The 22523-nt window shown below is 53.5% G+C and overlaps 2 protein-coding genes across 3 annotated transcripts; one reads left to right on the forward strand and one right to left on the reverse strand.

Moving 5' to 3' along the window:
* Positions 1-37: 37 nt before the first annotated feature.
* VAT1 (vesicle amine transport 1) lies at positions 38-6836 on the reverse strand. The gene is made up of 6 exons (XM_014482733.2): positions 6349-6836; positions 3241-3448; positions 2677-2847; positions 2483-2572; positions 1705-1946; positions 38-1541 (listed from the first exon to the last, which is right to left on the reverse strand). Exons 1-6 carry the CDS (start codon positions 6760-6762, stop codon positions 1458-1460), a joined length of 1209 nt encoding a protein of 402 aa, XP_014338219.2. The 5' UTR covers positions 6763-6836; the 3' UTR covers positions 38-1457.
* A 1352-nt stretch (positions 6837-8188) lies between these two features.
* Positions 8189-12016, forward strand: RND2 (Rho family GTPase 2). Of its 2 annotated transcripts, XM_070366848.1 has the most exons (5): positions 8213-8393; positions 8879-8966; positions 10071-10180; positions 10862-10996; positions 11184-12016. In XM_070366848.1, exons 1-5 carry the CDS (start codon positions 8292-8294, stop codon positions 11448-11450), a joined length of 702 nt encoding a protein of 233 aa, XP_070222949.1. In that variant the 5' UTR covers positions 8213-8291; the 3' UTR covers positions 11451-12016. The 2 variants fall into 2 exon arrangements, with proteins under 2 accessions (XP_070222950.1, XP_070222949.1); XM_070366849.1 differs by lacking the exon at positions 10862-10996 and having other exon boundaries at positions 8189-8393.
* Positions 12017-22523: the final 10507 nt, after the last annotated feature.

The following is a 22523-nucleotide window of genomic DNA, read 5'->3' on the forward strand; positions in this document are numbered from 1 at the left end:
ACCTTCCCCTTCACTATCAGAGGCAGGATCCAGGACGCAGGGTTTGGTGTTTTATTGACACAAACACAAAGGCAGCTTCGGTAATGGGGTGGGTACACAAAAGCGAAAACAATCACACTTCACGTTATTCTGCCTCATTCAGACGATGAAGAGGCTGAGCCCCTCCCCCTCACCTCCCATTGGCAATGGCTCGGGCAATAACCCTCCCTCATCCCAGATCCCAGGGCAGAGGGAGCTACTGTACCCCTGCCCCAGGAAGTCCCCACTTTGGTTCCAGTGGCCCAGGTCCTAAACCACCCCACTTTGAACCCCTATTCTATCTCCTTACCCACGTAAACAAAGTCTGGGGCTGACTGAAAAGCTGCCTCCCTTGACGACAGGGAGAATGTGCTTTGATTTTTACGTTGGTCCCAGAACAAGACACAGATGGCATCGTCTCTCAGAGCTCTGGCTGGTAAATGCCACACTTAGCTGCAAGGTTGGGAAAGCTCTCCTGCCTCTTTCTCCTCCACCACCACAGAGAAATGACGGCCCCAGAGACAGGACATGGCCCAGGCCCCAGGAGGCTAAGGGCTGACCCCCCGCCCACTGGCACACATACAGATTTTTGGCAGTGTTGTGGAACTGGGGAGCAGCGAAACCCCAGCTCCAGCAGGACAAGGAAGGCACTGGGGAGGACAAGGCGGGGAGGAGGTGTGAGGCAGGGACCTCCACATACACAAGCAAGGTTTCCTTTGCTAAGGCACTGAGAGCAAATCCAGAGAACTCAGTGAAGGGCTGAGGGGGCTCCACGTCCCTCCCACAGAGGGGGCAGGTCTGACTCCCGCCCCAGTTGGAAGAGGCACCTCTGGTTGAGAGCGGCAGAACACCTGGAGATGGGAGAAGCCCGATTGTGCTCGAGAAGTTGGCGACAGGACGAGGCCTTGCGACAAGGGGGGCTCTGGCTGGCCCGGGTTGAAGGGACACTAGGGCGACACAGGGACATGCTGGATTCACATAAATTGGCCCCATATCCTGAGCTGACATTTCAATTCTTTGGGGAGGTGTGGGGCAGGGGCATGGCGGTGATGAGGGGTAGGCGGAAGCACACAGAACAAGACGGGAAGGGACTGGCTAACCTTAATCTTGGCACAAAAGCAGCACAGTGGGCCTGGGGAAAGGGTGGGGGCAGGAAGCAGCTGGCCTCCCTCTGACCCTCCCTGTCCCCTTGGCAGGGCCCAGACATCCAAGTGGTCACTTCCCAACCTCTTCAGAGGGCAGGAAGGCGGGAGGGGGAAGCCCTGACTAAAGAGAAAGAACAGGGCACGGGAGAGGCCATCGCCACAGGGGCCTTGCGGGGAGAGAGGGCAACGTGCGGCGACGGAGGATGGACCGAACAGTGAGGGTCTGGTGGCCAACAGCATATGGCTTCCTAACTTCTCTCTTTCCCGGGCCCCGAGGGTTGCCTAGCCCCCGGCCTAGTTCTCCTTCTCCGGCCCAGGCACCAGGAGGACTTTGCCCACGTTTTTCTTCTCCTGCATCTGCCTCATGGCATCCGCCACCTGGAGAGGAAAACAAGACTCTGCTTTCAGCACCATCCGGCTCTTCTAGGAGCCGGCCTAAAGGGGTCAGCCCTCCTCCTCCTCCCTGGACTCCTCCTCTGGTAACCCCCAAGCCTTCCTGGGTGTCCTACCCAGGCCCTCCCTGCAGAGCCACCACACTCACCTTCTCAAAGGGCCACACGGAGTCAATACGGGGCTTGATGTGGCCCTGGTTGTACAGAGCAAGGAGGCGGGTCACCACACCGCTGACCAGCTCCACCTCGCCCTCCAGGTAGCCCAGGTGGAAGCCACACACGGCTCGGTTGGCTGGCAGCAGCTGCAGAGCAGTCACGCTGAACTGATTCCACCATGTGCGAGCCAGGGCCATCAGGTTCCGCTTGGGGCCCGTCAGCAAGTTGGCCATTCCTGAGGCATAAAGAGACACAGCTGTGAACCCAGGGGCCAGGCACATCCCTGCGTGTCTGGATTCATGCTCATCTGCCGCTGCAGGCCCCTTACAATTATCTATGCCGGCACCAGGAGTGACAGAAGAACCTTCTACCACCTGCTGGCTACCTGGCCCAACTGACTCAAAGACTGCTCTGAGCTTTACTTATTTATTTTGGGTGTGAAGTAGTTTTTTAAATGAAAATGCAGCTGGCCCAAGAAGCCTGGGAAGTAGGACAGAGGAAAGCAGACAGGTTGATATTGTATCAGGAATAATCCCCAAACGAGAACACAGAACACCGAATTTGCTATGACTCATGAAAGAGGACAGTAGGTACACCGAGGAGGCAGCAACCTGAATGCAGTAACCAGGACCATCCTAACAGCGATGCTTTCTCAGAGCACTGGAGTCTCCACACCCTCTGCCTTCAAAAGCCCCGGGCCCCTAATATCCCACCCCTCAGACCCACAATGCTTCCCCAAACTCCCCCTTCATCTCTGGCCCACTCACTCACCATAAGTGACTACTTTGCCCATGGGTTTGAGGAGGTTGTAGCCCTTGGCAGTATCTGACCCACCCAGAGGGTCCATGACAATGTCCACACCTGTCACAGAGTAAGGGGCCAAGAACAACATTAGGAGCCACAGATCCGGAGACTCGCCCCCTCCCCAGTCCCATGCCACCCAAGCCCTTCCCATTCCCTCAGACCTTTGGGGGAGATCTTCTTGATCTCATCCACGTAGTCAGTCGTGTGGTAATCGATGGGGTGTGTGACTCCGTTCTCCTTCAGCACCTCATGCTTGCTGGCTGAGGCTGTTCCGAACACGGTCACATTCTCCACTGTTCGGCACAGCTGCAAGGCAGCCATACCCACACCCCCTAAAGCAAGACACTTTCGTAAGGAGGGGATATGGGTTGCCTAGCCACCACTCCCCATTCCCACCCCTCAAGGATCCAGCCCATCATTTTGCCTAGGTTCATCCTGAGGCTTTCTTCCATCACCCCATGTCTAATTTCCAAGACTGACAACTGGGGGGAGGGTGACTGGCAAGGAGGGGCTGCTGGGCAGGGGCACGTTGCTATGGATAGCACACCAGGTTGGACCTGGTGCCTGAATGTTACCATGGCAACAACACTGCAGAGGCCTCTGGGCACCATAGGCCAAGGCAGCCAGTGTTGCCATGACAACAGTCCAGACATGCAGCAGGGAAGGGGCCTGGAAGGAAATCTGGGTGGGATAAGGGAAGTGGATAAATGGAGGGTGCCTGTCACCTGCAGCCATGTGTACCAAGACGCTGTGGCCAGGCCGTAGGTTGCCAAAGTCGAAGAGGACCATGTAGGCTGTGATATAATTGACCAGCAAGGCAGCAGCTTCTTCAAAAGTCATGGCCTCAGGCATCAGGAATGTCTGGGCCGAAGGCACAGTCACCTCCTCCTGCCACATGCCTGACCGGATCAACACCATCACTCGGTCCCCTATCTTGAAGAATGGAAAAAGAGACTGAATCACTTTGCTGTATACCAGAAACTAACACAACATTGTACATCAACTATGAAAAAAAAAAAGAGCATCATTCATTCATTCATTCACCTGCTAGTAATTTACGACATTCCACAGTGCACAAGGCCGTCTTCCTGGCAATGAAGTAATAGTACAAGCAGCAGCAGGGCTCAGAGTAATGGTTATAATAATAATAGTAGTAATATCATCAAAAACAATAACCATGTATCTTTATTGACTGCTTACCAAGGGTCAGGGCCTATTGTAATCACTGTATATAAACATTCAAAACTCATGTCAGCTCCCTGAGGAAGATACTGGCCTTATCTCCACTTACAAATCTTACACTTTACTATTGTGTAAGAAGCATATAGTTGGGGCAGCATGAAATACTGGTGAAGATATCAAACTGCTCTGGCAATAAAAAAAAAAAAAGGCTCCATTGTTTGCTGACAGTATGATCTTGGACAAATAAACACTGTCTAACCTTTTTGAGCCCCAGGTCTCCTATCTGTAAAACAGGGCAGTTAATGAGGATTAAGTGCCAAAAAAAAATATCATTCAGTGATTTTTTAGCCTAATATCTGGCACACAGTAAGAACTTCGTAGTGTTAGCTAATAATCATGACAATGATGACAATACCAGAAGCAAGGAGGGGCAGTCACCAATCTTAAAGCTGAAGGAATAGGGCGTATGTGCTAAGGGCCATACGGAAGTGTAAGTAAAGGTCTCTGAGTAGCACCCAGGGCTCAGAAAGAACCTTCACCCAGTGACTGGGGAAAGGGGCAGTGGACAAGGAAAGCCACCCACACCATCCCACCTATCAGGAAAAGACATCGCTCTTCTCCTTCCCCAGGCCCTCAGCCAACGGCACAAGAGCCTCCTAGCAGAAGGGAAAGGGAGCAAAGAAAACAGGAGCTTTCCCTCTAGTTTAACAACCAGGGTCAAGGGGAGGACAGGGGAAAGGGGGCAGTCTGTGGAGGAAAGCCTCTCATGGTTCTCTGAAGAGCGTAAAGAGGGAGGTGTGGGATCTGTTCCAGGACAATCTGAGTCTGTCTTGGATCCTGCCAGGAATGATGGGAATTCGGCATAGTAACCAGACTTGAGATCCATGGGGTAGGGGGATGGGACACCCACACATACCCTTTTTTCATGCCCTCAAGCCCCCACACTCCACTGAGGAGGAGTACTGAGGGGAGACTAGCATCTTTCTTCACAAGCACTGGCCTGAGGAGGTCTGGGGAATGGCCTCCCCAGGACTCAGGACTATCGGACTCAGAAATAACCATCGAGAACTGGGAAAAGTGTACTGGTCAGTCTAGGTGGTGGCCAGTCCCAGATTTGGTCCAGAACAAGATCTACTCACCAAGGCTAATGCTCATCCCTCAGCCCAGGACCCCTCCCCAGCTCAGATATCAGAAGCGAGGAAGGGCTCTCCCCTCAGAATTCAGCCTCTTACATCAGATTCTTACCCTGGACAGGACATCCTGTATTTTCAAAGCGGAAAGTGTGGGGAGAAGGGGTTAGGTAGTTGGCCTTGAGCAGTAACATGAACTAAAACTCCCCCCATCAAAAAAAAAAAAAAAAAAATTCCTCTTAGCACCTTCCTAGAGTAGGATTAGTTAGAAGTCAGGGGAAAGGGTGGGGTGGAAGCTGAATCCAGGGAGAAGCCCTTTAAGGAGGAAAGCGATGTATGCTTGTACAATAAATCCAAAATTTTCAGCTCTGGGATCTGGGGCCCGTAGGTCTGGCATGATGAAGCCTGCCTTTGGTGAGTCTCTCCAGAAAGGGGCCTGATTTGAAAAGAAAACCCCTCAACAAACGATGTGCAAAGGCCTTATTACCCCAGGTCTCTCAAACAGTTGATCATTTGGATCTATTCGGTGTCTGGGGTTTTGGCCAAGATTAACGATAAATAAAAAGGAGACACAGACCGGCAGAGCTGGGCCAACCTGCTCACGGTGCCACACCCCCACCCCCTTCCCCGGTCCAAATGGGCACCAGCTCGGTTCCTGAGGCGAAGGTCCCCTCCGAGGAAGGCAGAGGTGGGTTCTGCCCCAAGTTCCCAAGGGCGGCGCCCCTGGGATCGTGGTCCGCTTGGCTGAGTCACGGGCGGAGGAGATATTGCAGTCACGGGAGACAGAGAGCCCAAGACAAAGATCCAGACACCCAATCTCGTCTCCTGCCCCACCAAAGCAGTCCCACTCCTACCCCTACCCCCACGATCAGCGGAAGGCCGGTGTGCGGGGAAGCGGGTGGTGGACTCCCTCTCCTTCATGATGGGCGTGCCTGTCTCCCTGGCCGGGCTCTGGGAGGGGCCGCCTCACACCCCCACAGACCACGGGGCAGCATGTGACTAGCGCTCTGGCACGGCCCCGAGCCCCCGCCCAACTCCGACTACAGAGCTCTTCAAGCTTCCTCGGCAGGGGTGAGGGGAAAGGCTCCCACCGTCACTCAGAGTCACAGACGACAATTACCCGCGGAGAGTTCAGGGGGCAGGGGTACCGAATAGGTTTCATGGGTGGTGGGAGTTGGGGGGGGGGGGAGGGGGCCGGGAAGCTCACTGAGCGCATGCGCATAGGCTCCTTATTGTTTTCCCACCCACCCAGCACCACTGCCGCTTTTGGGCGGCGGCCACGATTAAAACGTTTGGGGAGCGGGCAAGGGTTCCATTTCAACCCCCACTCCCCAATATAAGTCCAATTCTCCAGGAGCCTCAGAGCACAGTCTTCTGTCCTGTGCTCTTCGGAGCCCGTCTACCCGGGTTCGTGCCAGTTTTCCCCAGCTCTGCCACACCCCCGGCGCCCGCCCACTCGTGCCCCACTGCCCGGTAGCCTGCTCAGCCTCTCCCCGCCCTGCCCCGCACTGGCCCGCTCACCTTGCGGTCGTTTACGCCCTCGCCCACAGCTATCACCACGCCCGCGCCCTCCATGCCGGGAGTGACGGGCAGCTGCGGGAGCCGATCGTACAGCCCCTGCCGGGCCATAAGGTCAGCGAAGTTGAGCCCGCAGGCCTTGACGCGCAGCGTCAGCTGGCCGGTCCCCGGGGCTGGGGGCGCGGCCGGCCGGGTCTGCAGCTTCACCTTGTCGTAGCCGCCGAAGCCCGTGAGCACCAAACAGCGCAGCAGCGGCGGCGGCGGCGAAGGGGCGGCGGGCCCCTCGGAGGCCGCAGACGGCTGAGCGTCGCTGGCTGCCTCCGCCTTCGGGGGCTGCGAAGAGGCATCTTCTCCAGCCCCTGCCTCGGCCGCCGCCACCACGGTGGCCGCCTCGGCTACCTCTCTCTCGGCGGACATGGCTGAGACTCGCGACGTGGGCGCACAGCTGGACTGAGAGTGCACCGCCGGGGAAGGCGGGGCGCGTCAGGACTAGCGCAGGCTGCGGACTCTGAGCGGGAGGGGCGGAGCGCCGAGGCGGGGGCGGGGCCTCATGCGCCGACTTAAAGGGCCAGGGCCACCCGGCAGGTGCGGCGGGAGCGCGAGAAGGGGAGACCTCGAGCTTATGGGTACGGACTCACGCGAGGTCATTCTTGGGATCAGGAAGACAGCGAGTTAATTTATGTATTCATGACAAATAAGTTTTAAAATATATTGAGGGACAGTCTGAAGGACGATCCCAAAACCTGAGCTTACGTCAGATGTGGGGAGCCAGCCACCTGTGGAGCAGAACTCGACCCAGCTGGTCCTCAGGCTCTGACACTACCCATATGTGATCCACTCTTTGTGTTCTTGCAGTGGCAAAGCTGGAGCAGGGTGACCGAGCCATCTATCTTTGTTAAAGCTCTGTGCCTCAATTGTTCCTTCCGTAAAATGGAAATGATGTTGCTTGCTCCAGTTATCCTTACAGGGTAAAGATACAATTAAATCGAGTATCCTCTATTTAAAGAAGCGCTTTTGAAAGGTAAAAGATGCCATGCACATGCAAAACAGGTTTGATTAATGTTAGGCTGCGAATCAAGCCTGAAATGATTTTAGACCTTGTCTCTGGTTCCAGCAGGGCTGTCACCCTGGGCAGTTCTGTCTTCCTCTTCTTTCTCTCTTCTCCGCGAAGCATCCACCAGAGGACGCAGCTTCCCCAAAACTTTCCACCCTGCGCTTGGCCGGAGAAGCTCAGTCCATGCTTCCCTGCTAGTCCGGGCCCCCGGTTAAATCACTGCAGCCCCAGACCCGACCGGCCGTTGCCATGGAAACGGAAAGCCATGACGTCACCATTGTCCTGGTAGGTGTGTTGGAGTCCTTTCCTACATATCCTCAAGACTCCCTGCCGGGACTTGAGAGTCGAAGAGAGACACTAAACCAAAAAGACTCCTTTTCCCCCTTACCTTCTCGCGCCCCCTTCAGTTCAGAAAGTGGATGGGTGCCCCCGCGCGTGTCCTCAGTAACACACCGACGTTCACGCGTGGGCACGCAGAAGGCCCAAGCCTCATGCGTGTGCAGCTCCCACCCTGCCTCTCAGAACTTTCCCCGAACTCCGCCCCAATCCCAGGACGGAGGAAGTGAAGTCAGTCAAACAACCCCGTTCAGCGGGCCCCAAACCCGCAGGGGCCCTATCACTCCGCGCGCAAGAACCCTGTGCCTGGGCCCCGGGCCCCGCCCCTCTCCTCTGGCCCCGCCTCCCGGCAGCGCGGGTGGGAGGCGGGGCCGGGGGCGCGGCCGCCGGGTTGGGGGCGGGGCGGAGGGGGGGCCGCAGCCCCGGGCGGGGGCTCGGCGCGGGCCCGAGAGATGCCGGTGTCGGCGGCCCGAGCGGCTGCAGCTGCAGCGGCGGGGGAGGCGGCAGCGGAGCCCGGGAGGGGGGCTGCGCGGGGGGCCGGCGCGTAGCCGGGACTATGGAGGGGCAGAGCGGCCGCTGCAAGATCGTGGTGGTGGGGGACGCGGAGTGCGGCAAGACGGCGCTGCTGCAGGTGTTCGCCAAGGACGCCTACCCCGGGGTGAGGAACCGGCGTCTTGGGAGGGGGGCTCTGGGGCCGCGGGGGTGGGTGACTGGGGCCTGGGGGACGGACGGAAATGGGTGCTGAGGTAACCAGGGATCCAAGAGAGGGGTTTGGAGGACTGGGGAAGGCGTTAGGGTTTCTGGAAAGACTGCAGAGGTTTGGGGTGGGAGGAATTGGGGAGCAGGGTGAGATGAATGGGGCTTGGAAGAACCAGAGGATCCCGGAGGGGGCGCCAGGGAAATGTCGAGGGGGGTGGTCCTAGGCATTGGAAAGAGGAAGAATTAGGGCCTGAAAGGACCGAGAGGGGGGTCCGGGAGCCTGGCAGAAATTCCGCTGAGGCAGCCGCTCCCGGGATCTCCCCTTTGCCCAACACCGGACCAACTTGGGTCCTGGGGCTGGGCTACACGGGGTGTGGGAATTAGGAGTGCATTTGTCTGGGGTGAGGACTGGAGGATCTCATCTTGACCCATTCGTGTCTGCAGAGTTATGTCCCCACCGTGTTTGAGAACTACACCGCGAGCTTTGAGATCGACAAGCGCCGCATTGAGCTCAACATGTGGGACACTTCAGGTAGCCAAGTCCCTCTGGGTCACCCTGACTTCCAGGCCTCCCAGTAATCCCTCCCTGGACTAGATCCTTAGGCTCTAGTTCAACCCAGCCCGTCCATCCAATTCTGCTGCTGCTGCTGCTAAGTCACTTCAGTTGTGTCCGACCCTGTGCGACCCCATAGACGGCAGCCCACCAGGCTGCCCCGTCCCTGGGATTCTCCAGGCAAGAACACTGGAGTGGGTTGCCATTTCCTTCTCCAATGCATGAAAGTGAAAAGTGAAAGTGAAGTCCCTCAGTCGTGTCCAACTCTTAGCGACCCCATGGACTGCAGCCTACCAGGCTCCTCCGTCCATGGGATTTTCCAGGCAAGAGTACTGGAGTGAGGTGCCATCGCCTTCTCCAGTCCATCCAATTCTAGGAGGAAGGAAAATCAATACTCTGCTTAAAGCCAGGGAAACTGAGGCAGAGCTTTCAGAGACACATAGAAACCTTGACCTGAAGGAGAAAGCCTGTCCCATCAGCTGGATTCTGCATACCTGGGAAAGTTGCGAAGGAATGACTTTTGTTTTGGAACATATTTCTTAGGAGCTAAGGCTGGGTTTAGAAAAGACATTTAGAATTTCTTGGGGTGGGGGGCTGTAGCAGGAAACTGCTTCTCTAGACTGAACTGTAGAAATCCAAGATCAGTTCCCAGAAGGAGAGTGGAAGAGCTCTGCTCCTGCCCATTCATCTCCAAAAAGGGAGGGTGTTTTGTTTTGTTTTAAATTTTTGCTTGGCTCCCCTGGAGAGCTATAGAAGATGTCTGTCAAAGCCCAGAAAGCACATGCAAAATTTTGTGAGAATGTTGAATGATTTCATGAGCTTCTCAAAGACCCAGAAGAGATTAAGAATGATTACTTTTAGAGACCCCCCCTAGGGAAGTGAAGAGCTTATTTCTGCCCCCTAACCTCCCTTCTGTCTGCTCTCCTCGGAGAAACAGATTCCTTGATGGGGACTAATACCCACTGTTTCCCATTCTGCTCAGCATGCCTTAACCGCCAGGATTGCTAAGGTCTCCCATTCCCTTCCAGGCTTTCCTCACTCTCAGGACCCTCGTCTGTCCCCTCCCTCCCTGTCTTCTCTCAGGTTCCTCTTACTATGATAACGTCCGGCCTCTGGCCTATCCTGACTCGGATGCTGTGCTCATCTGCTTCGACATTAGCCGACCGGAAACACTGGACAGTGTCCTTAAGAAGGTGGGAGCCTGGGGAAGCAGGACAGCTAGACTGAGGGGGACAGGGAAACGCATGGGCTAGGAGGAGGGAGTTAAAGCCGAGCATGGCCATTAGGGAGAAAGTGTGTGACAACCTCAACTTTTCCCATCATCCCTGACTTCCTGGAAGTCAGTCCTAGAGCTGGATATGGCATTTGGGGGACACGGTGGACAACAGGGAGAAGTACTCAAGGGATTACTTGTCCCTGGATGTGGGAGCCCCTGGATGGTGGAGATGGGAGTGCTGCTGCTGGAGCTCAGGAAAGCCCCTGTGGTGTCCTCTGCAGGCCCCTATTTCCATGAGAAAAGCCCATGGTGAATGGACAGAAGTCGGCTAAGGCAGCCCCAGTTCTCAGTTGCAGTTGTGGGAAGAGAGGGGGGATTGGTCTGTTCCCAGGAACAAATTTGGGAAAGGGGGTGGGAATGGGAAGTTTCCAAGCTGGCCAACCCTGCATGGCCCCCACCCTTGCCTTCTCCTCCTTTCCCTTCTCCCACAGCTCTGCGTGCTTTTCAGCCCAAGCCCACCAGTGTCACCTGCTTGCTTAATTACATGGGAGAGACTAGAGGGGTGCATGATTCCTACATGCTGTGAGCCAGGGGGATGGTTCCTACATGTTGTGCCTCCTTCTACCGCTGCCTAACTTTGTTTTCTTGCTCCAAATAGTGGCAAGGGGAGACTCAAGAGTTTTGCCCCAATGCCAAGGTTGTGCTGGTTGGCTGTAAACTGGACATGCGGACTGACTTGGCCACACTGAGGGAGCTGTCAAAGCAGAGGCTTATCCCTGTTACGCATGAGCAGGTGGGCCTCTTGATCTGTGACCTCTCACCTCTGCCCCTCACAGCCTCTTTTCTGAAAACACCCTATTTGGCTAATCCCTTGACCTGGCCTCTGACCTGATCCCTTAACCCCGTGCCCCAGCTTCCTTCCCCCTTGCTGAACTACAGGCTAAGTCCCATGACCCTCTCCACTCACTCCATCCTTCCAGGGCACCGTGCTGGCCAAGCAGGTGGGAGCTGTGTCCTATGTAGAGTGCTCTTCCCGGTCCTCTGAGCGCAGCGTCAGAGATGTCTTCCACGTGGCCACCGTGGCCTCCCTCGGCCGTGGCCACAGGCAGCTGCGCCGTACTGACTCACGCCGGGGACTACAGCGATCTGCTCAGCTGGCAGGACGGCCAGACCTGGGGAATGGGAATGGGAACGGAAACGAGGGCGAGATACACAAGGATAGAGCCAAGAGCTGCAACCTCATGTGAGGGGTCCTGTGGGAGGAGGCGGGGGGCCTGGGGCACAGTTGTCCCACTGCTGGTCCTGGCTTCCTGATCTCCTGACTCTATTTGGGACTTTAGGGCGGGCGAGTGAACAGTTCTCCCTGACAAGGGAGTTGGGAGGCAGAAGGGTGCCACTGTTTCCCACATCCTCATTCCGCTCCTGTCCAAGGCAAGTGGAGGGAACTAGCAGAGCAGGCATCTGGGCAGCAGGCTGGGATGGGGCCAGGGGTCTGGGGAAGCCAGCAGCAAGCAGTGACCTTGGTTGAGTCTCAGTGTATGAGGGGTGCCTTCCTCCCCACCTCCAGTCCCCATATCCTGGTCCTGGCACGCTTCCCCAAGGAAAGTGTCCACTCTCTGACCTTCTTTCTTCCTCACCTCTCACTTCCACAGCTGTTCTCACTCATCCTAACCTCCAGGCAACATGCACTAAATTAAAAAGCAAATTGAGGAGCCTCTCCCTTTCCCCCTGCCCCCATCTACCCACCAGTCCTAGCTCTCTCCCTCCCTTCCCCCAGTAGAGTCCAAATAAAGCCCATGTCCATGGAAAATGACTGTGGCTTTAGTTTTGTTGCTTTCTTAAAAAAAAAAAATCTACCAGTGTCTAGTAGCTGGAGGGAAAGTTAGGCTTCAGGAAGAACTTCCCTGTCGATGCCCACAGATAGAGCAGAGGAAAAAACTGTGAGTTGGATCAGCAGTGTTCTTTTAGGAGCCAGAGGTGGGAGAGAGAGGTGTCTTGGGACTATTCATCTCAGTTAATGAGCCAGACAATCCTAACGCCATTAGGGGGTTTTATAGTGGACTGATGTGCAATTCATTACTCAGCCCAACTGGGGCCCCCGCTAATGTGGGAGGGGGCCTGCTGAAGTGGTCCAGGACCCTTGATCACTATCTCCAGCCCCAACTTGGAATCAGCTGGTGCCCTGGGAGCTCTGGGGTAGGACATTAAAAGCCTCTGCATCCAGCTGACCCCATGCAGAGTGAAGTTTCCCAAGGGGACAGTCATTTGATTCTGGGATCTCCTTGGTGGCTGGGGCAGGTGCTGAATCCATCTTTCCATCCTGAGCAACTTGATGATTTTGGAGGGAGCACAAGATAAGAGTCGAGGGTCACACCTCCTCAACCTCCGCTAGAGAAGGAAAGCCAGTGGAGGGACTGGCCAGAGTACTTGTTGTCAAGAAAGACAGTGCTGGTCTGTTTTCTCCGGAGTCTGGTTTCGCATTGTCCTGTATTCCTTCCCTGGCTCTGATCCCACTGGCCTCTTTTCGGTGACATTCTCCCCCAGGAACCATCCATGGCTCTCCCCTCCCCCAGCCCCAGCCCGTTCTTGAGACACACTTCTGGGAGAGAACACAGACCTTACCCTCCCATCTGCTGGGATCCCCCTCTTCTAATTCACAGCCCCTCCCTCCCTCATTCATTGAACAAGTGTGTACTGAGCACCAACTGTGTGCCCGACACTGGCCTGGGATTCTGAAAGGACTAGTCTTATACTCTGGAGGCCAGCCCAGTGGGGAAGAGAGGTACCCCCAGTGTGATGGCGCCTCATTTGTGGGAGCTCCTTACAGCCTCAGAAGCCCATCCTCTGAGCCAGGTCCTTGAGGGTTGAAGAGGAGTTTGCCAGGCAGGGAAGGGGTAGGAAAGGCACTCTGAGTGGAGGATATAGCATGTGTGAACACGTGGAGATGAGGAAGAGCATGGCACGTTTGTGGCTGCCATGGCGGGAGAGAATAAGACAAGGCTGGGAAGGTACATTGATGCAGGCCCCGCAAAGGAACCAGGAGTTCATTCTGGGGATGTGAGGTGGCCAAAGAGGTTTCAAGCAGAAAATGAAGTGACCAGATTTGGTTTTTTAGATAGATGGTGGTTTGGATGAGGTGACCCAGGGTGGGGGTGGGGGCTGGGCTGGGGGGTTCAGCTCTGTGATGCTATTAAAGCTGTTAAAATAGCTTTTCCCTTGGGACTTACCTGGTGGCCCGGTGGTTAAGACTGCTTCCACTGCAGGGTGCATGAGTTCCGTTCCTGGTCAGGGAACTAAGATCCTGCATGCTGCATTGTGTGGCTGAATAGCTTCTCCCTTCCCTTTGCCAGGGTCCAGTCTTAGAACCAAGGAAATCCCCACCCCCTCCTGGCTTGTCAGACACTCCATATTCTCCCTCTTCCTCTGAGACTCTGTCCATCTCAGCCAGTCTACTCAAGGATTCTGGGACAGCTTCAAGGGCACTGGGTACCGCACCCTCTGAAACTGAGACCAGCTTAGGGGCTAACTCCAAGATCTTCTGCAAGTCCTGGACCGAGGGCGCTGGAGAGGGCTGGGGCCCAGCTCTGTGGATCTCAGTCTGGCCCTAGAGGCCTGACCCTTCCCCAACGGGGGCCTGACTACCATTGTCTTGGGATGTGGGGGCTGTGGCTTCTCATCACTTTGGTACAAAGCAGGCTCAAGCCTGTAGCTGCCAAAATACATCCCAACCTCCCTCTCCTGCCAGGCTCAGGGAGCGCAAATGCATTTCAATATCTGCCTAAAGCAAACATAATTAGGAAGATAAATCAGCTGGAGGAACCCCCAAAGTTTAATACATTTCCAGTACCACCGGGAACAGATTTTTGTCCCCTCTGCAGGTCTGGGCTGCCAGACGTTTTATTTGCACGGAGGAGGCTGTGCCTCTGGGCTGAGGAGCCCAAAGGATAGGAGGAGGGAACGGGACTGTTCCTGTTCCTAGATCCTCAAAGGCCCCTGCTGGCTGGAATGGGGGGGATCTACCCCCACCCCAGATGCAGAAGTCAGACCCAGCTTCCTCCCCTGCAGCTGTTTCCCCCACAAATTAGACACTCCTTTGGGAAACAATGTAGCCTCGTTAATCATTTAATGAAATAAACAACTAATCACACTGTGATGCCGCCAGTGTTTCTTAACACACTCCCCTGCCCCCAATCAGCCTGCCTTGGAGGGAGGAGGGGAAGGAAGGGATGGCAGAGGGGAAGAGCCTACAGCTGACAGAAGTTCATTCCCCTCAGGACCCCAGCCTTTCCAGAAGGGACGGTCTTGGAAAGTGCTTGAGATCTGGAGGCAGAGGTCCAAGGGTCTGGGTCCCCGCTCTGCTGCTGCTTCCCTGGGGAGCCTTGGAGGAGCCCTGCACACGTCTGAACCTCGGTTTTCACACATGGAAAAGGGAGTTGATGGCCACATCTGCCTCACTGCGCTGTTGAGGATTCAGAGAGGAGAAAGAATGTACAAAAGTTGTTTGACCCTTTGGATCAGACCCCTTTGGGTCTGAGTTGCTGTCAAGCTTTATTATTTACAAGGTAGACACCAGGCTTGACTGTCTCTAAAGCAGGCCTGATGGAAGCAGGAAAAGCTTCTTTGAGGGGGCCTCTTGTGCTGGGCTTCAGGCTGGAGGAAGATCAGAAGACAGGAAGGGGAGCTCAGATGTCTCCACACCTATCCTGAGGGCCAGAGAGAGCTCTAGGGACTCCTCCAAAGGCTGATGTCCTTTGGTCTCCATTTTTCTGAACTCCACTCATTACTACCTTTTCTAAAGTCTGGGTGAGGGCCCCATGTTGCCATAGTAACCCCACTCCAGATACACGCAGACTGGTCAGAGCTGGGGGCTCAGGTCACGTCCCTGAGGTTCCTGGTGGACGCCAGAACCCTGGCAGGTGATCCTAGTACAGCTGTCTCCTTTGCTCCACTCTCTTCCCCAGGAAAAGGGTTCAACTCTTCAGAGCACCCCCCCCTTTCCTCTCTGCCAACAAAGGAGTTCTACACAGTGCAGCCCCCTCCCCCTCTCCCCCCTTCCAGCTGGGTTCCCAGGTCTCTCTCCCTTTCTAGCCAACCCTCTACTCCTTCTCCTCAAGGCTGGGAGTGAGAGTCAGAGAGAGGGGAGGCTCCCAGTGTAGGCATGTGGGGTGATTCCCAAACAGCTACCCGCCCCCCCAACCCACCCCCCTGCTCCCCAGCCGCCAAAGAGACAAGAGGGACACATACATGAGTGTTCCTCCCCCCTAAGAAAATGCCTCTGCTGTTGACTCCTAAATAACAGATGTCTGTCTGCATATTAATAGGATTGGACGAATAATTGGTGAGTTTTTCATTCAGTGTCAGAATGAACCCGGAGGCCTTATGTTCATGCACACAGACACCCACTCACCCCGAATCTCCCCTTCCCCCAGAGCACAATGAGACAGACGCAGATGCTGGCAAGCTTGACCCACAAAGGGGAGGGGCAGACAAGGAAGTGGGAGGAGGTGTCAGCAGGAGGGGGACTGCCACAGTCTGGGTCTGTCAGTTTTCTCCCTCTTGACTGCTATCTTACCAACCCCCCACCCCCACCAGGGGCAAAAGCTTGCATCTGTGAGATTTCACCATCATGCCAAAGGGGCCCAGAGGAAGGTGGGACCTGAAGGTAGGGAGTGGGGAGGCAGGTTCTGCCTCAGAGAAGCAACAAAGCAGTGGCCTCCTTCAGCAACGTTTTACCTAAATGAACCTGGAATCAGGGGCCCCCATACCCTGCTTTAGCCTCTGTGCCGGAGAGCGATGAGGAGCGAGGTGGAGATTTTTGAGTCAGATAGCTGCCATTTGGCAGCTGGGTGCTCTTGTGCAATTTCCCCAGCCTCTCTGAACCTGTCTCTAAGATCACTGCCTCCAACAACTGAAAGGATGGAATGAGGCAACATGTATCATGTGTCTGTTCTAGTGCCTGGTTTATAAACCGCCCCCCTCCACACCCCAACAATCCCCTAAACACAGGAAGACAGTTTCAAAATTGCTGCCTCTCCTGCCAGACCCACCCTCGTTAGGGCAGGGGTTAATTAGAAGTTTAGTAATTATCCTAGCTGCCTAGAAACCAGGAGGAAAAAAATACAGAGAGAGCGGGAACATAGAGAGATTAGAGAGACACAGGAGAGAGAATTGATGAAATCCAAGGCCTGGAACAGAAGGAAGGAGACCACAGAGAGGTAGAGGGGCAAGCTGGGAATGGAAAAGGTGTGGCAGGCCAGTGGAGTGAAGCCTGCAATGAGAGTCTAGAAGTGAGACTATAGATTCTAGAAGCCCCAGCTCTGCCATGAACTCGCTGTTTGACTTTAGCAAGTCTCATCCTCTCTTAGCATCTTAGTCTCCTCATCTGTAAAATGAGGGGGTTGCCTTGCTCTTGGGGTCCCTTCTCATTGTGTGAAAACAGGAGTTGCAGTGGCGGGGAGAGGGGACAGGGGAGGGGAGGCGGGCTCCCCCCTCCCCCCCAACTTACTATGGCCCATCAGTCACTCTTGCACTGTGTCCTCTTTCCCTTGGTAAATGGATCTGCTGCGCCAGCAAACAACTGTCCATTGTGTCCTAATGAGGGACGAGCAGGGAAAACCAATCACTTATGATGCAAATGAGCGGCGGCTGCGGCCTCCTCGCTTTCACTGAGTGCTGTATGCAGCGGCGGCGGCACTGCCCCAGTTGGGCCTTTCTCCCCAGCCCCAGTTCCCATCTGGTCCTGCTGGAGGAGGGGGCGGGCCCAGACTGGCCTTCCCATTGTCGTTCTTTGCCACTCCCGGCAAGGGGGCTCCACCCTCACAGCCTCCCAGAGGCCCAGCTTCTCTTTCCTACGCCAAAGAGCTTCCAGGGCAGCTCTGTTCTTGTTTTTTAATTAAAGTGAAACCCACATAAGGTGAAACTATCCATTTTAAGGTGTACAATTCCGTGGCATGCAGTGCATTCACGGTGTAGTGCAACTACCGCCTCTCTGGGCAAGGATGTCATGCTCCTCTGTCCCTCTCCACACCCCACGGGCTCCAGAGGCACAGGGAAGCTACCGAGGCCTCAGCAAAGAGTTGGAGTAATGGAGGTTGGTGTTGGGCTAAAGGCTGAGAAAAGCCCAGAGCTGGCCTGGGGGTGCGGAGAAGACAAAGCCTACGCTTTAGGATGGATCCTGGGGAGAGGGATCAGGCTTTGGTGGGAAGCAAGAGATTATCACTGTCTTCTCCAGCACAGCCCTGGGACCACATCTTCAGGGAAAGGGCTCTTGTTTTTTAAATTAATTAAAATTTAATTTTAATTATTTAAAGTAATTAAAGGGCCTGACCCCTGAGTCAGGCCCACAGGGCTTACTTGCCCTAGGGCATGTGGGATCTGAGTTCCCCATTTGGGAGTTGAACCTACTTCCCTGGCATTGGAAGGCCAATTCTTAACTCCTGGACCATCAAGGAAGTCCCAGGAAACAGCCTCTTGAATTCCTGTAGAGATTTTTTTTCCCTTAATTTTTCCGACATTGGGTTAGAAACCAGAGGCTCCAGCACAAATCTCGGTTTCCATGGCTTTCACAGCCTCTGTATGCTTGCTAGATGATGATCCCACCAGAAGGCTTCTCACCCTGGCAGCTGCAGAGCGTACTGAGACAGCCCCCAAAGCCCTTTGCCTCCAGGAGAGACCTCCCCTCACCAGACCCCAGGCTTCACCAAGGGAAGATTTTTCTCTCCACTTGGGACTAGTTTATTGCAGAGTCCCACAGCCTAACAGCTGGGAAGACCCATGTAAGTAGTCATTTGAGTTTCTCCTGCCATTTGGTTTGAGATTGTTTTCAAGAGAAGATGGCAAACATCTGCTTACCTGTGTCTGTTATCTTTGGATTCACCTCATTCCTGCCTCCCACCCCCACCCCAATCTGGGACATGTGGTGATGTTTTAAACAAAAAAAACCCACAAAATCTCTTCTGGAACTAACCAGTGCCAACTGCTGTAGGATTGCAGAGGAAAAGCTTTACAGGGTCACAAACTTTATCTTTCCGTATCCCTACTCACCCGGAGTCCACACACTGTCTCTCAGACAAAACATAGCTCAGACACCATAATGAGAGCATTTTCATCTGTGCTCTAATGATAGGGAGTCCTGGATTAGTCAGTCCTAGGTGTGCCATCAATTCACTGGGTGACCTTTGACCAGACCCTGGACACTTCAGTTTTTGTTTTGCTGCGTGGTGCAGCTTGCAGGATCTTAGTTTCCCCAACCAAGGACTAAGCAGTGCAAGCGCCAAGTCCCAGTCACTGCATCACCAGGGAATTCCCATGGACCTCAGTTTCATCACCCATAAAGTGAGGATAACAATCTCTATCCTAGTGATCTCCTAGGGAGCCAGCAAGGAGAGAGAAATAATGGTTGTGGCAGTGCTTTGAACTTGCAAGATTATAGTGAGCATCCTAGTTATTTCTCCAGTGATGGTGGCACAGCAGCTTATCTGTTGCGCGTATTCAGTCTGTGGAAGGCCTGCTGGAGGACACATGGGTGGGGAAACACCTTCTTTGTCTGGGTAGGTAGTGGTTTGACTCATCACAAAGCAGTGGGCTTCATGAGATCAAGGAGGAAATCTGTAGGTGTGGGCTTAGAAGAGGAAGAGTGATTCTTGGACATTTGGATCTCTCATACTATTTCTAGAATGAATTTGGGTGCTAGAAAAATGGGTGGGAGGGACTGAAAGAAATTAGCACTCTCGGTGGCAGAATGTGGCTGGTTTTCTTGCAGGTGGGGCCAGCAGTTGGATAAGGCCTTTACTCAATGAGTCTATTCATTTATCCTTCAACCCCTTCATTCAGCAAATACTCACTGGGTACCCAACAAGGTATCCCCAAGAACAGAGCTAGGTTATAACAAAGATAAAATAATACTAATCCTGCCCATAAAGACCTTCTTGTCAAACAGAGAACATAGAATATGTACAGAATAACTTAGAAAGTATCATAAATAAAGCAAAACTTTTGGGATGTTTGGGGACGGCAGCGGGGTCGGGGGGGATTCTGGCCTGGAAGAAGTGGGAAAGGCTCTGTGGAGGAGGTGGGATGGGCAATATTGGGGCCTGCAGAGATGACAGAACAGGACACACTGAAGACAAGACAGAATGTGAGCAGAAATCTGTGAATCCCCATATATGGTGGCTAAGGTACCTGAAAGAACAGCAGGTGAGGCATTGATGAGGATGGGCTTCAGCTTGGAAGGGACAGTCTGAGACATGGTAGGTCAGAGAAATACATCCTTAGAAGACTTTCCAACTTTTCTTCTGGACCCTTCCCCCAATTCTGCTAGTTAGGGGTGAACTGGGACTTCTGGAATCTTCTGACTTTCCACCTGGCCAAATCCTATCCAAGCTCCAAGGGTCAGTTTGAGATGTTTTGCCCCTAATACTAAGCCAGTGGTTCTCAAACTTAAGCAGCTTTTTGTTTTTTTAATAGTTATTTGTTTGGCTTCATTGGGTCTTAGTTGTGGCACACAGGATCTTCCATCTTTAATTGCAGCATGTAGGATCTAGTCCCTGACCAGGGATAGAATCTGGGTACCCTGCATTGGGAGTGCATAGTCTTAGCCACTGGACCATCAGGTAAATCCCTCGAGCTTGTTTTGGAATTATTGCTTTCCTCATGGTGTTTCTGATTCAGTGGGTCTGAAGTGAGTCCATGGAGTTTGCTATCTAACAAGTTCCTAGAGGATGCAGTTTCCGCCCACCCCCATTCCCCATCAGGGGCTTATGGCTTGGTTTGAGAATCATTGCACTAAGATTGCATGCCAAATAGCCTTATCATTCTGGGTCTCTGAAACTAGGTCTCAAAGTTCCTGTTTGCCAGCCTTCATAATGTGGAGATGTGAGGTGCCCCGCAGCAGGCAGAGCCCACCACACAGCCCCCAAAGGACTTCTGAACCAGAAAACGCTATTCTTTTTTTTTTCCCCTGGCTGTGCTGGGTCTTCCTTGTGGAGCATGGGCTCTAGAGCACATTGGCTTCTTTGGTTGTGGTGCGAGGGCTTAGTTGCCCCACAGCACGTGGGACTTTAGTTCCTCGCCTAGAGATCGAATATGCATTCTCTGCATTAGAAGGCAGATTATTAACCACTCAAACACCAGGCAAGTCCCCCCAGAAGATACAATTCTGCAAAGGTAATCAGTGGCTTCCTTGCTCCACCCATTGAATAGTAAGCAATTAGGCGGCCAGGAATGGATCTTTCCTCCACTCTTCCACAAGCCTAGCACATAAGAGTCCACCATAGAACCGGCACGTAGTCACCCCTCAATCATTAACCTTGTTATCATCTCCTAGGACTGGTTCCCAGCACAATTTAGCTTTACACAAATCTTTGAATCAAACTTTTGCCACCTCCTTCTGTAGTGTGACCTTGGGCAGGCTGCTTGACCTCTCAAAATGTTATTTTTAAGCTGGGAATAGAGCCTGGCACTTTGTAGGAGTGCTGCAAATGATCAGTCACTTATGATTATGATTATTTATTTGGCTGCATTGGGCCTTAGTTGCAGCATGCAGGACCTTTATTGCTCATTCTCTAGTTGTGGCTCCGGTTCATTTGTGGCACACAGGTTTAGTTGTTCCATGGTATGTTGCGAATCTCAGTTCCCAGACCAGGGATTGACCCCTGCATTGCAAGGCAGGTTCGTAACCACTGAACCACCAGGGAAAGTCCCTTGTGATTATTACTGTTGCTCCTGAGAGCTGGCAAGATCAGATGGTCCCCAGAACCCAGGATTGGGTTTCCATCTCTCTTTTTAATTGAGTCTTCTTCCCATTGGCCTCTGGTTTTGCCCTCCTTGGGCCTTTCCTGTCATTAGAGGCTTCCCTGCCTTTCTCCCTCCAGGCTAGCTTTCTCTTCTCCCTTCAGAGCCCGCTGGTGGCCACCTCTCATTGTGTAAGAGCTTGATTTCTGTCAGTCAATAAAGGTAAATTATAAAATCATTTGTTGTATTTGTTCTCATTACCTGGAGGGTTGTCTGAAATTGCCTTTTGTTGCAATGCCACATTTGCATATCTCTATGCTGGAGTCAAAGGCTGCAGCTGTGGTTTCACTGCAATTTAAATATTAATAAAACCTCCTAAACCTCAAGCTGTTGTTTTAAGCAGCCTGGCTCTTCAGCTCCTAGGTTGCTAATATAATTTAATCTTTGTCCTTTGCTTCATATTTGTTTAAAGAGCCATTCTGGAGTCAACTGGAGCCAGCTCTGTAGATAGATCCACTCACGACCCCGGGAACCTTAGTTTTCCTTAAGGGGCCTAAGACCTACTTCTCCTGGAGACAAAAGAATAGACCATGGGTGACATTTTATACCAATTAGCAGCCCCTTCCACTAAGCCAGTGGTTCTCAAACCTGAACTTGCTTCAGACTCTCAGACTGCTGGGCTCTTCCCCCAGTTTCTGATTCACTAGGTCTAGAGTGAGGCCCTGGAATCTGCATAGCTAACAGGTTTTGTCTCAGCCTCCCCTCTCACTCCCCATCAGGGGACTGTGGTTTGAGAATCACTGTGCTAATCTGCCCTTTCATTCTGGGTCCCTGAGCTCTGGTTGGCTGGCTCCCACAACATACTGGGAGTCTGCTGTTCTCCATTTCTTCCAGCCCCTCAAACCATTACTTAAGATTTTCCTGATCTCTGAGACTCATTTCGGAATCCTCCTCCTGCACCTCCCTGATCCCTGCTCTCCACAGCAGCTGGCTGTCTCCAGTTCTCCTTAATTTTCTATTTGCCCAGATTCATTTCTTTAATTTCCTCCTTGTTAGGGGCAGATTTACAGGCTGTTGAAGGGAGCCAGGCATTCTTGGAGTTTGGTACAGGGTTCCCGGGCTTAGCCATTTCACAGCTAGCTCCCCCATTCCTGGCCAGAGAGCCCCACTCTCTCTCAGGTTCTATAGGTGGATCTGCAGTTCCCGCCTCACCCTCCCCTGCTCCCTGTGCTCCCTGCCTCTGGGGCTGCCCTTATCTGCTCCTTGCAGCCTTCACAGGATACATTCTGGGCACCTTGGCTCCTTCCGCTCCAACCTCCCCAATACCGATTCCTTTCTTCCCCTGAATGTTTTTGAGCCGATACTTTGTGGATGATTCTGGTTGCATTTTTTAGGAGGGAGATAATCTATGAGCTCTTCTCTAGGCCCCTCTCCCTGTGCCTGCATGATAATCCCTCCTCTTCTCCTTCCCTTCCAGCTTCTTTGCAGAAGTTCATTTCACAAAATGAGATAAAGGCAGTACAGGAAATCATTCCCCAAAGGCTGCTATGCCCAGAAAGGGCTGATGATTGTGGGATGGAAAAGTGGGA

Source organism: Bos mutus, unplaced genomic scaffold (genome assembly GCF_027580195.1).
Source record: "Bos mutus isolate GX-2022 unplaced genomic scaffold, NWIPB_WYAK_1.1 CTG215, whole genome shotgun sequence".
Lineage (NCBI taxonomy): Eukaryota > Metazoa > Chordata > Mammalia > Artiodactyla > Bovidae > Bos > Bos mutus.